At 35.1% G+C, this 14,326-nt stretch overlaps 1 protein-coding gene across 1 annotated transcript; it reads right to left on the reverse strand.

Moving 5' to 3' along the window:
* Positions 1-356: 356 nt before the first annotated feature.
* Positions 357-13,568, reverse strand: LOC126974552 (FK506-binding protein 59). Its single transcript, XM_050822083.1, has 7 exons — positions 13,192-13,568; positions 12,165-12,307; positions 11,467-11,590; positions 10,077-10,469; positions 6,816-7,069; positions 4,544-4,654; positions 357-2,613 (listed from the first exon to the last, which is right to left on the reverse strand). The coding sequence occupies exons 1-7, from the start codon at positions 13,391-13,393 to the stop codon at positions 2,437-2,439; spliced, it is 1,404 nt and encodes a 467-aa protein (XP_050678040.1). The 5' UTR covers positions 13,394-13,568; the 3' UTR covers positions 357-2,436.
* Between the last annotated feature and the right edge of the window lie 758 nt (positions 13,569-14,326).

The following is a 14,326-nucleotide window of genomic DNA, read 5'->3' on the forward strand; positions in this document are numbered from 1 at the left end:
GGCGCCCTTCAGATCGAAACACAGTAATGCTTACACATTAAGGTTTCACGGCAGAAATATGCGCCTTTGTGGTACCCATAATCTGGCCGGCATCTTGTGCAAAGGAGCCTCAAGGTGACGAGCGCAGTCGTAGTACCACTCAGAATTTTTGGATTTTTCAAGAATCTTGAGTGGTAAATGGGTACTACACAATAAACCCCCAAGAGTTTTTTGATTAAGAAAAGAACAACGTCGGTCTGGTCGGGTCATTATAATTATTGACCACACCACTATCACACTAAAGACTACAAGAAGCACAAGGCGAGCATATTTTCGCGATTTAAGACTAAGTAGGTTGTGTAAATAAAAACCACAACTAATTGTAATATTTTATTCGTACTTCCCATTACCAAGAAACAGAACAGATTCTAACTCCGTACGTACGTACAGTGCACAAACCAACGCCTTTACAATACACATAAAGATCTTTTCAGACTACGCTATACTATTTTGATATATAGTGTAGCAAATGGCGTTCACATTACAAGATATAATCGCAATTATTTATAGTATATGGCAAGCTCAGTTGACCGCCATCTTTGAAGAGTGTGCACACGATCGACACATTGGATTTAATACTGGATAAGATAATTTGACGCTATCTTGTCATTACGAAAGAAGAAAAACGACAGAGCGTGGATATTAAATGATATAAAGTTCAAAGGAGAACGTGCTGATTTTTGAAATTCATTGAAGATGGAAGAGGGCGGCTCACGATATACAGCATGAACTCAGCACTCGATCAATTTTATTGCGTAAACCAACAATATATCGTACAGTGAAGTGTGAACGTGTCCATAATAATGTATTTATTTATTTATGAACTTCCAACAGTGATATATTAACATGTAATTTCATATTTATATGCAATTACAGCATGTACAAAATACAAGTCGTACAAATTAAAATAATTTATATAATGCAAGATATTTATGAAATAAAAATACAAGAATAAAAAAATATCCACAATCTTAATATCTATGTGACATCTACCGCTGCAGAATCGAGTGTTTTAATTAATTTATCTTTAAAGTTATATTATCGCTGAATTGATCGATGGTCTTATCTATACTAATAAATCCATTGTATAGTCAACATAATCGGACTATTAGGGAATGATGACCGAGATTGGTCCTGTTGGTTGCGTAAAAAGTGAAATATGATACCGTGGACTTATGGAGTATGGTGCGAGATATAGTTTTGCTATGAACTATATTATGATATATACTATTATAGTATAGCATAGTCTGAAAAGAACTTAATAATCCTACTAACAATAACTACATAAAACCATGATTTACTAAAGTTGTGACAAATCAACTTCACACTGAAGACCAACAATTAACTGACCTTTTGGTTAAGTTTTGTGTCAAATCATATTATACAATTTATTCTAACATGCAATTGTAAAATTTAACTAAACTCATTTAGTGCTCGCATTATACTAATAATAAGGTAGCTAGTTAATAATAGGTCTTTTTTGTGGAATGAAATAATATAAAATTATAACAAAATTCGCCGATTTTCCGGCGGAATTTTTAATATCTAGTATTACCTACTTAAACAAAAATAAAATTGTATTTATCATGTGGGTGTAAAACAAGCATAAAGGTATGTTCACATTAAAATGTGCATTGTAATTTATCAGATATATAAGAAACTGAAATATCTCATAATTTTAGAATTGACTAAACTTTGAACTATCTATTATTTAAGTAGAAAAACAAAAGAGAATGCATTTATAAATTTACACATGGATACCCTAAGTATTACAATAATTTCGGAAATTTGATTTATCGCAAGACTAAAATAATGTTCTCAAAGTAATTTAGTTTAATGCTTAGCGAACTTATTGTAGAAATAAACTAAGTTGATAAAATAATATTCAATATTGTGAATAATCGTGCATATTCTTAAAACAAAAGATACCATAACTGGTATCTTGGTGAAACCGTTTCACAAGATGGTGTTTATTTAGAGGAGCATAAAATATTACGCAAATCGATAATAGCAAGGTTTAACGTGAACGTATCGAAAAAATCCTTTAAAAAAGTAAAAAAAAAATTAAATAAAACACTTTTTGATTGATTAAAACGCGTGTAATTGTAACTTTGTTTTTACAGGAGAACATAAATATGGTGGCGGTTATAGTAATGTCTTTGATAGCGGTTGAAATCATATTGTGTCATCCTAGCAACATGTACCAGGACTTCATATGCAGTTTAGTGGTTCATGCACAATGCAGGTTAAAAATAATAAATTAATTCCTACTGGCACTTAAAAGGCACATAAGTTTTTGGTATGCTTGCGAATTTATTTCATAGAAACTATATGCCAGAATATTACAAATTAAAATCACATTTTTTAATAAAAACATCGTGGCAGGTGAACACGGCCTTACATATTTTCGAACCGTCCATCCTTGTCCAGGAGCAATATATTGGGGTTCTCTTTCTCAAACTCTGTCGGCTTCCTGTCCCTCTGCTCGTCTGTCCACTCTCCCTCTCCTTTTCCCCACTCACCAACCTTCTCCCCGATGACGTCAACTTGCTCTTGCGCTCTTAACTTTTCCATCTTAAAAAATGATCATATTATTAATTACTATCAAAATCACTTTATTCATGTAGGTCACGGATATGACGTCTTATGAACGTCAAAAAATTCTTATTGAATCTACTGCTACTTCGTAAAGGGTTGAGCTAATGAGAAGTAGCAAGAAACTCATTGCCACTCCACCAGTGTATAAAAGAGGGCAAACGGAATAAGTAGTTCATCTACAGGAAAGTAAAACCAACCATTTTTTTTATGGAAAAGGAGGAGAAACGAGCGTACGTACGGCTCACGTGGTGGAAAGTGATCACCGCCGGCCACCTTTTCTTGCAACACCAGAGGAATCACAGGAGCGTTGCGGGCCTTAAGGAAGGTGTAAGCGCTTTTTTTGAAGATACCCATGTCGTATCGTTCCGGAAACATCGCATAAGGAAGCTCATTCCACAGCTTTGTAGTACGTGGAAGAAAGCTCCTTGAAAACCGCACTGTGGAGGACCGCCACACATCCAGATGGTGGGGATGATATATTATATTAATCATATTTTCAGATACAAGTGATAATCGTTCCGCTGACGGAATTCTGTCACGTGGCGGTGTCGGGCGACCCTCACGGATGACACCCGTCCCGTGTCCGCAGCCGTCACCCCGCGTGTAGTGACGTGCCTGTCCGAGTGACATTCTAGGTAACGAGTGACAACATACATCGAGATGGTGGGGATGATATCCTAACTTGGGGCGTGTCGTGCGAAGGTGGAATTCGGCACATCAACAATATCAGAGGTCAAGAGATGCCTTACCGGCATTTGAGGTGGGAATATAAGCTTGTAGACCAGCAGTTGATTAAAGCGCAGAAATGTGGGGTGCCAGTGATCAACGCCGTGTGGGTGAAATTTCAGATTTAGACATGTCCGGTGATGAAATACGGCTTCTAGTATTGTCCTTAACATCAACAGACAAGAGCGGGGTAACAAGAGTGACCATAAATAGTGTTAATGATGGCATATACTATCCATAGTACACACTTCCTATTAAATTTAATTATATATTATTTTACAATCCATTGTTATATTATCGTAATAAGCACAATCTCTACGCGTGACACATGGCTGACAAAACGCTATCTTGTTAAAATCAGGACACAGTTCGTAAAGAGCGGAGGTTAGAAAGACTAGTTTCACATTCTTGGAATTCAGTATTTAAATTTACTTATTCAGTAGAAACTGTATGGAAATATATTATGCAATGTCAGGCCTGTCTCACTCTCCGGGTAGGTACTTGTCGTTGTCAACTACTTCACAGATCCGAGCGATATTTAAAAATGGAGAAATATAAATAAAGCAAACCATATTAAAGGTCATTAAATATATAATGCAATAATATTTTTAAGCATCCTTAAGACACGGAAACAACATATTTTAAAGTTATTATTATTATAATGAAATTACTATTCATGATAGCTACTTATTTCCTATGTAATAAGTAGGTTTGACCATGTCGCTGTCTTCCAATGTATACATTATTATCTGCAACTAATGTAAGTTTGACAACGAAAGAAAATAGATTTAAAATTAAGATTACATACCTATTTATATTATAGAAATAACTGAGCTGTTTTTTTAAGATGACCTTATACTAGGTAGGTACAGTTTTAGGTAAAGAAGTCAACCCTAATGTCGACAGAAGAGGTAAGAGTCACGCGGTAGAAAGAGAGGCAACTTCTAGGTGAATAAAAATGTAGGCTGGTAGCGCTGTGCGATCTGACTGACACCCTATTGTACGTCCGCAAGGGTCCCTATTTCTTTAATTGATTTTGCGGGGTGAGACTTCTGTACTTTTACTATTATATTTTTACTGTTATATTTGGATTGCCAAACATACCATTGTTTGAGAACCATCTCAAGTGTACACTGCATTTACAGTTAGTTTTACTACTATTTCGATACTCTTACGTTACCTGTTTATCAACGTTGGCGAACTTTTCAAACATGTTTCTATACAGCTGTTTCTCCAGTTGCTGTTGATTGCGTATCGCGTTGCGACACATTATTATGTGGTTCGCGGCCGCCTGTAACCGCAACACATATTTATATTTCAAATATATATTATCTGTAGGAAGTCGATAACCAAAATACATTCACACATAATGATAATGTTTACAATTTATTATTACTTAATTAAAAATTCTCAAAACGATAACAATATAGAATGTTTTCGAAGTAACTATTTGAACGGGTACTGGACGAATAAATTATATTTATTCGTACATACTACGTGTATTATTATTATTTAAATTACGACAAATATCGCAGGTAGATTGTCAATCGACTTCATTTCTTACAATTTAACGGCCTGGTTTTAGTGACATTATAATTTCACGGGTACACTATTGTAATTTTGTAAGACAATGATATTTTAAGTTTTACTGGTGTTTATTGTATGAGGTCGTCGCTGATTGGTCTGTTTCTTGTATTTATTGTAGTCATAATTTTTTAGTTAAGCATTAGTGTTTAAGCAACAAATTGTTATTTAATTTAATCGGCCTTTGTTCAGTAGTAGGTCCCAAAAACGTAGACTGTTGACCACAACGCACGAACCGAGCGTAGCGTGCCGCGGCAGCCGCCGGCGATTGCCAGAACCGAATCGGCCCTTGTTCACTAGTAGGTCCCAATAACAAATTTAACTAATAATAATTGTTTATCCAGTACCCTTATTAATAATAAAAAATTGTTCGTACAGTGCCCGTCTTAATACTCAGCTTTCAGTTATATTTTAATAAGAATATTTATTTATTTAATAAGGTTTACCGACAGATAGTTAGTACACATAAGCTTATTTACAATACGTACGAGTACGAAGGTGACAATGGAAGTTTTTAATACTGGCCACTTGTACACATTTTGAAATTGCTCTTTGCCAATGTAATTGAGATTGTAGTATATTCATTTGTCATTTGCTTTACGATTTGGCGGCAAATTAAAAAATTACTGTGTCACTTCAGCATAAATTTAACGCGGAACGTTTTCGTGCAATGATTTTTTTATGACTTTCGATCTCATTTAAGTCAACAGTTAGGATAGACTACGATTGGTCCTTAACAATGAATCCCCGTCTCATGCCCATGTTTACAACTGGTTAAATGAGTTTACACGTGGTTGCACCGATAATCTGCGTGAGGAGCGGCCTTCTACAGCGACGACTGGACTTTGACATCAACATAATTGAGATTTATAAAAGAGTGACATATAAGCAGACTCGGACAAGCCCAGGCATCGGTATGAGTCAAGTGTAGGAAATCCTCCCTGAACATTTACCAGTCAGGAAGCTTTGTGCCCTGTAGATACCTCATAATTTAAGCGATCTACTTAAACTAATAACCAGTTCTTGATTTTCAAAGAAATTTCATTTTGACCCTTGCACAGAACCTCTGACCGCCCTTTAGTCTGTTAATCCTATTTGAATATATTCAACTATATCCGTTCATGCCAGCTAATTTAAAAAGTTCTCTGGGGGCGATTATTCATGGCTGCTTTCAAGTAACACAACACTATTTTACAAGATATTAAAATAGATCCTTACAATTGGGTTCAAGCGATATTTATCATAAATTATATTTTAATATTATCATACAGAGAAAATATTTCATTGTTTGTTAACTCCGGATAAATTGAAAACTTCAAAATTAAATACTCTTTCACCTTTCACAAAGTATTATAAATAATAATATTCTGACCAATGTAATTTTTGAAATATTAGAATATATATAATACTAGCTGATGCCTGCGACTTCGACCCGTAGATAAAGATTTTTAAAATAAGAAGTAAGTTTTGAATCGAAGATCTACGATAAGATACAAATCTCATGTCCTATTCCAGTTCCGGTTCCTGTTTTTGCTGCCGTTCCCAACATATTATATGAATCTTATTTCGATGAAGATTGCTGTGGCAAGCTAAACCTACTAATGGTATAGTTATAGCTCATCGACGTGAACTTTAGTTTTTCACAAATCCCGCTGGAACTATAAATTTTTCCGGGATAAGATGTGGCATATGTCCCAAGCTCTAGTCTATCGCTGTACCGAATTTCATCAAAATTGATTTCATAAAAAAAACAAACAAACTTAAATTCTCAACACATCAAACATATTGCTGTACTCATAATTCTAAAATAACTAAGTTGTTCCTTACGTCAGTTTCACTAAAGTTTTAGTATTCTCTCATCCACTCACCTTATTCCCGGGCTCAATTTCTACTACTTTCTGGAAGTCAGCCATCGCCTCTCCAGCGTCCCCCTTTTGCAGCAAGGCTTGTCCTCTCCTGAACAACCCCTTCACATTATTAGGGTCCAATTCAAGTGCATTACTGGCATTGGTCACTGCATGGTAGAGTTGTGGCGGATCCACTTTAGAATACACCAGTGCTAAGTTCAGGTATGCTTTTAGCAGCAGATCTTTAATTTCGGGTTGCTCTTCCGAATTTTCATCTGTCCAAAAAAGAATTACATCAATACAAACCGGAACCAGGCCTGCGTGACTATAGGCGGCGGCCTCTACACAGGAGGCCAGCCAGTAGGGACTCACGAGCGAGCATTGAGGATCGCGCCAATTTTATTGTCACCTACTTCACAGATCCGACCGTTATTTTGAAAATGGAGGAACATAAATAAAGCATAGCATATTAAAGGTCATTTCGATCCAAATTTAAATATATTAAGCTCACTAAAGACGCTGAAACAATCTAATTTAAAGTAAAAATTATTTTTAATTTTTTTTCCTAATTTAGCCTATTTATGTCCTTTAAACTAAGTAGGTTTGACTATGTCGTGGTCTTCCAATTCATATATTATATCTGCAACTAATGTAGGTTTGACAGCGAAAGAATATTGTTTTAAAATTACGATTACATACGTATTTATATTATAGAAAAAACTGAGCTATTTTTATAAGATGACCTTATACTAGGTAGGTACACTTTCAGTTAACCCTAATGTCGTCAGAAGAGGTAAGAGTCACGCGATAGAAAGAGAGGCAACTTCTAGGTGAATAAAAATGTAGATTAGTAGCGCTGTGCGATCTGAATTATACCTTATTGTATGTCCTCAAAAGTCCCTATTTCTTTAATTGATTTTGCAGAGTGAGACTTCCGAACTTGTACTATTATATATTCTTTGTCAGGACTATACTCTATAGATCACATTGATTTATGGCCCAACAACTAGGTTCATATTTTTTTTTTATGACAATAAGGGACGAGACGAGCAGGACGTTAAGGTGATGGTAATTGATGCACCCTGCCCATTACAATGCAGTGCCGCTCAGGATTCTTGAAATACCCAATAATTCTGAGCGACACTACAACTGCGCTCGTCACCTTGAGACATAAGATGTTAAGTCTCTTTTGACCAGTAATTTCACTAGCTACAGCGCCCTTCAGACCGAAACACAGTAATGCTTACACATTACTGCTTCACGGCAGAAATAGGCGCCGTTGTGATACCCATAATCTAGCCGGCATCCTGTATAAAGGAGCTTCCCACTGGTCATAACGCGTGAGCTATAAACATGCACATACTTAGAATAAGGTTTATTAACGAACCGGGCTGGGATCATCTGTTTAGGATGTAAGTAAACGTAAACAGTAGGCACAAATAGACAAATATTATCAAAAGTAGACAAGTTGACGGAAATATCTTATATCAAATTTTATTAGGAAATACTACTGGCTTTTACTGGCAGCCCGAATAAGTTAGACAATCACTTTTCTATACAATGAAACAACGCTTCATATTAAACGATTGTTAAATAACGTTCGTAATTGTCAATATTTAACGAACGTATGTGACGTTAACCAACTCTCTGAAACAACCGGCCCCTTAGTATACTAGCGTAATATACAAACACTCTCTCCATTACGGCGAGACTAAACTTAAACCCCCTTATTCATAATAGTCTGCTAACTTAAAGCATTGCTAATTCTCACTCTGTCTTCTTCTATTGACCTAAGTCAGAATGAAAAAAAACACTCCTTAGCGGCTGTTTAAAGTTAGCGGACCATTATGAATAAGGGGGAAAATGTTCATGTGTGCTAGTTTTACAGATATGATTGTGAGTTAGTTAAGTGTGTAGTATTTTGCTTTTAGACAATCCCTATGACAAGTATTGATAAACGTTCTGCGTAAATTTTTACTTTCTAAAACATATTTTTTTAATTAATATTATAATCTTTAGAAAATAGAGTGTTTACTGCGTATATTAAATGTTATATTTTAGTGAATAATGTGCTTTATGAAAATAAACATCAAGAAAGTAGTATTGAAGAAGTATTTACCTGTGAAATGATTCTTAAGATGGATTGTTGTTATATGTGACAACACAATCTAATACAAAACACGACACCAATATATTGTTTAATTATTGAGATCCGTTAAACACTAACCCCCTTATTCATAATGGTCCGCTAACTTTAAACAGCCGCTAAGGAGTGTTTTTTTCTCATTCTGACTTAGGTCAATAGAAGAAGACAGAGTGAGAATTAGCAATGCTTTAAGTTAGCAGACTATTATGAATAAGGGGGTAAAATTAAAACGCGGCCTAATTTGACAGGAGACTAATGGATATTAAATTGCTTCAAGGCGGTTTCATGGTCTTGATCTATTCCGTCTCTTTCTCACACCTAAGTTTTTATGTAAGGAGAGTTATCTCAGTTTCACACAGGGTTAGTCTATAACGGTAGTATACTAAGTTTATAGAAGTTACTCGTCCGAATTTAGTTAAATTCTTATTATTTAAAACAAACTGTAAGTATTGAAAATTTGAAGTGTTTACGGTAAAATCTAACCCCCTTATTCATAATAGTCCTCTAACTTTAAACAGCCGCTTAGGAGTGTTTTTTCTCATTGTGACTTAGGTCAATAGAAGAAGACAGAGTGAGAATTAGCAATGCTTTAAGTTAGCAGACTATTATGAATAAGGGGGTTAATCTATAATACTAAGGCGAACAAATAAATGATTTCCGACACATCATTTTTCACAATTCAACTAATTTAATTATTTCAGCTCTTCCATAGAGCACAAAAATAAATTTATTACCCAAATAAAATTTTGAAAACAAAATTTTACTAACGATGCGGGACTAGTACCCGCGACCTCTCGCGTTCCGAGCGAGCGCTATTACCAACTGAGCCAACCGTTCTAGCGACGTATCATTTAAAAAATCTTGTATGCTCTGCTCAACTCTCAGGTTGTGGCTTCATCAACAACATCTACTACAGTTGATAACCTGCCCAACCGCAATATTTGTACATTAAGAAATTGACTTGAGACATCGCTCTAACAAATCTTAGATTCGCGGGTTCGATGCCCGCATTTGTCATAAAAATGTGTTCTCAAAATTTTATTTGTGTAAAAAAAAAATATCCTAGAAGTGAGGGTTATCACGTTGAAACATAACAAATTGTTTAAAAGTAAATTCATCACTCACTAAATTCTTACCTTTAATTAAATTCACCACTCGCTTGTACTTGTTAATAGCCAGCTCGTATTTACCCGCTTTGAAAAACTCTGTACCTCTATCTTTTGCTATCCTTGCCTGTTCCAATTTCTCCTCAGGTTCCATGGACCATGCTTCTTTAGCATTCTCGAAACTGACCAACTTCACCACATATTCGACGATTGCGTCAGACGAGACGCCCAATTTAGAGTCTCCATCACTTTTGAACGCGAATTTTGGTTGTATTATCAACTTGGACTTCTCGCCTTTGGTGAATTTGAGCAAGGCTTTTTCGATTCCCTCGCAGATATTCGCCTCGCTGCCTTCGCCGAGCGTGAATGTCACTGTTCTATTGTCAAACACTTTGCCGTCTTGAAGTCGTCCTTCCAACTCCACTGTTAATATTACCATTTTGTTAGAGAACATGCGTCTGATTCCAATCATTTTATTCTGTATATCAAGTTGAAGACAGTGGGAGGCTCCTTTGCACAGGATGCCGGCTAGATTATGGGTACCATAACGGCGCCTATTTCTGCCGTGAAGCAGTAATGTGTAAGCATTATTGTGTTTGAGTTGAGAGTTGAAACTTAACATCTTACGTCTCAAGGTGACGAGCGCAATTGTAGTACCGCTCAGAATTTTTGGATTTTTCACAATAAAATACAAAAATTATTTCATGTCTTATTGCAGTTAGCGTTTTCGCTTCCGTTCCCAACATATTATATGAATCTTATTTCGAGGAAGATTGCTATGACAAACTAAACCTACTATTGGTATAGTTACAGCTTAAGAATCTGAATTTCAATTTTTCACTAATCCCGCGGGAACCATGTATTAAACGGGATAAAATCTTCGAAGAAGTTAGGCGTCATAAATAAAGGACTGCAATAATTCAAGCCAGCCCACATTCTAAACCTCTACAAAGCGCAGACCACATATGGATGAGGTCAGTCATAATGTATCAAGTCGATCCATTTGACCGCGTACAACGCAGAGCAGCTCAATTTGTCGAGGACCCAGTGCTCTGTGAACGGCTGGATCACTTGGCGTTGCGCAGAGACGTCGCTTCTGTGACATGTGTGATATGTGGATCACTGTCACAGTGCTGTTTTCAAAAAACATTCTTCCACATACTACAAAGCTGAGTTATGAACTTCTTTGTGCCGTGTTTCCGGGACGATATGAGATGGGTACCTTCAAAAAAAGTGCGTAAACCTTTCTTAAAGGCAGGCAACACTCCTGTGATTCCTCTGGTGTTGCAAGAGAATGTCGGCAGTGGTGATCCCTTAACAACAGGTAACCGTACGATCATTTCCCCTATCTGCCATAAAAAAATTGAAGAGAGTAAATAGCAAAATATGTGTGAATTAAACCATGAAACTTTTAACACACCTGTCACCACTGCATCTGTTTTAGGACTCTCGGAACCTGCTTCACCAGCCTCTATGTTTTCTCGAAGAATGTCCTTAGTTTTTCCAGGGCTGAGGTCATCCAATTCCCAATCAATCATTTCAACCTAATAAGAAGAACCAAACACTATAATATATAAAATATTGAGAAGTAGTTATAGTCTAGTCAACAAGTGCCTTTTTGGTCAACTTTTTTCTCCGAAACTCTTCTCCGAAAATTATGATTGAGGTGTCATTCGATTCGGAATGGCATCTAGATGGTTTTCGAAAAAAATATGAAGTTACACTTGCAAAAATTAGTAACAATTAACTAAAAAAAGGGGGTTTAGTTTTTTGGAAATATCTTGAATTAATTTTTAAAATAAATAAAAAAAATTTCAAATTTGAAAAAGATTCAAAAAGACGAGGACAGTTCCTAAACAAGTTCCGACCTCTGGAATTGTAGGACGATGATGGAGGTAATGGCAATGGCACAGTAATTGGACAGATCGCAGCATACACCTTTCTTATGAATCCATATGCAGCCAATCGGCTGCACTAATTTCTAGATGCAATACAAATCATTAAGACATTATTGGTTTGATTCTGAGTGTCTGTAATGAAAAATCTAAACGAATAATCAGTTCATCTAATAATTGTTTAGTTTGTATTTTTGTAAGTAATTCTAATTATTTACTATACCTCAAATTGTAATGTTGAATTTGGTGGTATTTTTGGGGGACTGCCATTTGCTCCATAAGCATATTCTGGCGCACAAGTAAGTACGCAAACTTCACCCTTCTTCATAGTAGCTACTCCAATATCCCATCCTCTAATAACTCTTCCTGTAATATAAACAATTCAATAACATTTTTTAATGAATCTCTTTCATGAGTGTTTCATGGCACATCTGGAGAAATACTCTCCCACTAAAAACTATGTCCAAAATAAAAAAAATGTAAAATATAAATTCCAATTTCTCTGCATAAGTTTCAAAATAATTTTTCTAGAAAAATTTTGCAACATCTCTTTGAGAGAAGAGATCAGACTTCCATTAAATACACTTATTGATACATATGGTTTAGAAGTAGGTGTGAGGTATACAGTCAAAAACAACCAATTAAGGCTAGTATCTATAGCACAGATTACTAATATGTAGAAGCCGTAGGATTGTTAATGAACTAAAGAGCAAGGGAGCCGGGAACCAGTTTGCAAAGTTTGTCTGTGAGAGAGTTCTTTCGAACTAGTTAGTTTGCGAACTACCCTAACTGTGGACCAGCTCTGTTAATGTATGTAACGTAAACTTAGGCTTTGCTTGATAATTATTACAACACTCATAACATATACACATGATAGAAAAATTATAATTTAACAGAAATCTGTTACTCAACATGAAGTTTGAAAAGCACAGTAAAATTTTCAGCTCTCTCCTTTAAGAGGGGGTTGGGGTGATCACTTACTGGCCATACATATTTAATCTGCTCTCCATAGATCTACTAATTATTATTGAGTAAACTTTTATTAAAAATATCAACTTACTATGAGTCAGTCATTACATTATTTTCTAACAAACATTGCAAAGCACTTGTTCATTTAATATTTAACAATATTTTATATAGATTAAAAGTATTCATATAAAGAACACCCACAGACCACGCCAAAAAAAAGTGTTGCTGCATATTTCTGAAAGTACTATTTTAATCTCGATAATATTTTGTAATTTATTTACCTTTTCCTAGTGTAAAAGAGAATGGTTCGTTGCGGTCTTTGCTTGAATCAAATTTGGAACCATCTAAGAGGGTTCCAGTATAATGTACGGTAACCTCGCTACCTTTATGAGGCGTATTCGTGCCCTCGCCTTCTTTGATAATTCTCTTTAAAACACCACGATCCTTATTTACAGTAATATCGATTCCCTCATCAACGGTCATGATTAAAGTTTTTATAATAACCTCGGTGTATTGGAAATTTACAAGTTAACCTGATTAATTACCAAGTTAGCAACCTATCAATGCAATGTAATATATTCTATGGTATATCTGTTTAGCGTAATTTGGAATTAGGAACTAGGAAAATGCTAGAAACTAAACATTCAACATGAAAACAGGCAAAACACAGTTGACACACCGGGCTGTCACCGCACTGAACGTAGTGTTTATAATTTATATTCTCTTTGGTGTTTAAATTCTCTTTGCTGTAACCAAAGAAATAAGAATACTTTTAAACTCACGACGTTCAAACAAAGAGTATCTAACTCATTAGAGTATTACTCTAGTGTTCTGTGGTATCTAATCCAACGATCGGACTATTCCACTAAAAAACTGCAACGCCACGCCCGTAAAAATGTAAAATTTTATATATATATATAAAAGTATAAGTATTCCACTAAGCAGGCCTCTTGCATTATTTACTTATTTTGCAGGACAGTGGCTGTGTAGGAATAGCTATTCCACTTATAAAACTGCACTGCAACTGCACGCTTACTGCAATATATGCCGATATATAATGCACTAATTTTAATAATGTTACATACAATTAATTAGAATCAATTTTATGGATTTTTAATAGCAAACAATGAAATATAACACTGATATTAAATCTTAAATATTATCAAGAAATATTTTCACAGCAAACATTACAAAATATGTAACCACATTTTAGATTAATTTAAAAAAGTGAGTATATATTATAATTAGATATATTTTTTTAAATAATTACGTATAGCTTAGAAGGAAAGTAAGAAATATATTCAAATTCAAATTCAAAAACACTTTATTCATGTAGGTCACAAAAATGACACTTATGAATGTCAAAAAATATATATAAATATTGTTTCTTATTGAATTTACCGCTACTTCGTAAAG

This window comes from Leptidea sinapis, chromosome 32, assembly GCF_905404315.1.
Source record: "Leptidea sinapis chromosome 32, ilLepSina1.1, whole genome shotgun sequence".
Lineage (NCBI taxonomy): Eukaryota > Metazoa > Arthropoda > Insecta > Lepidoptera > Pieridae > Leptidea > Leptidea sinapis.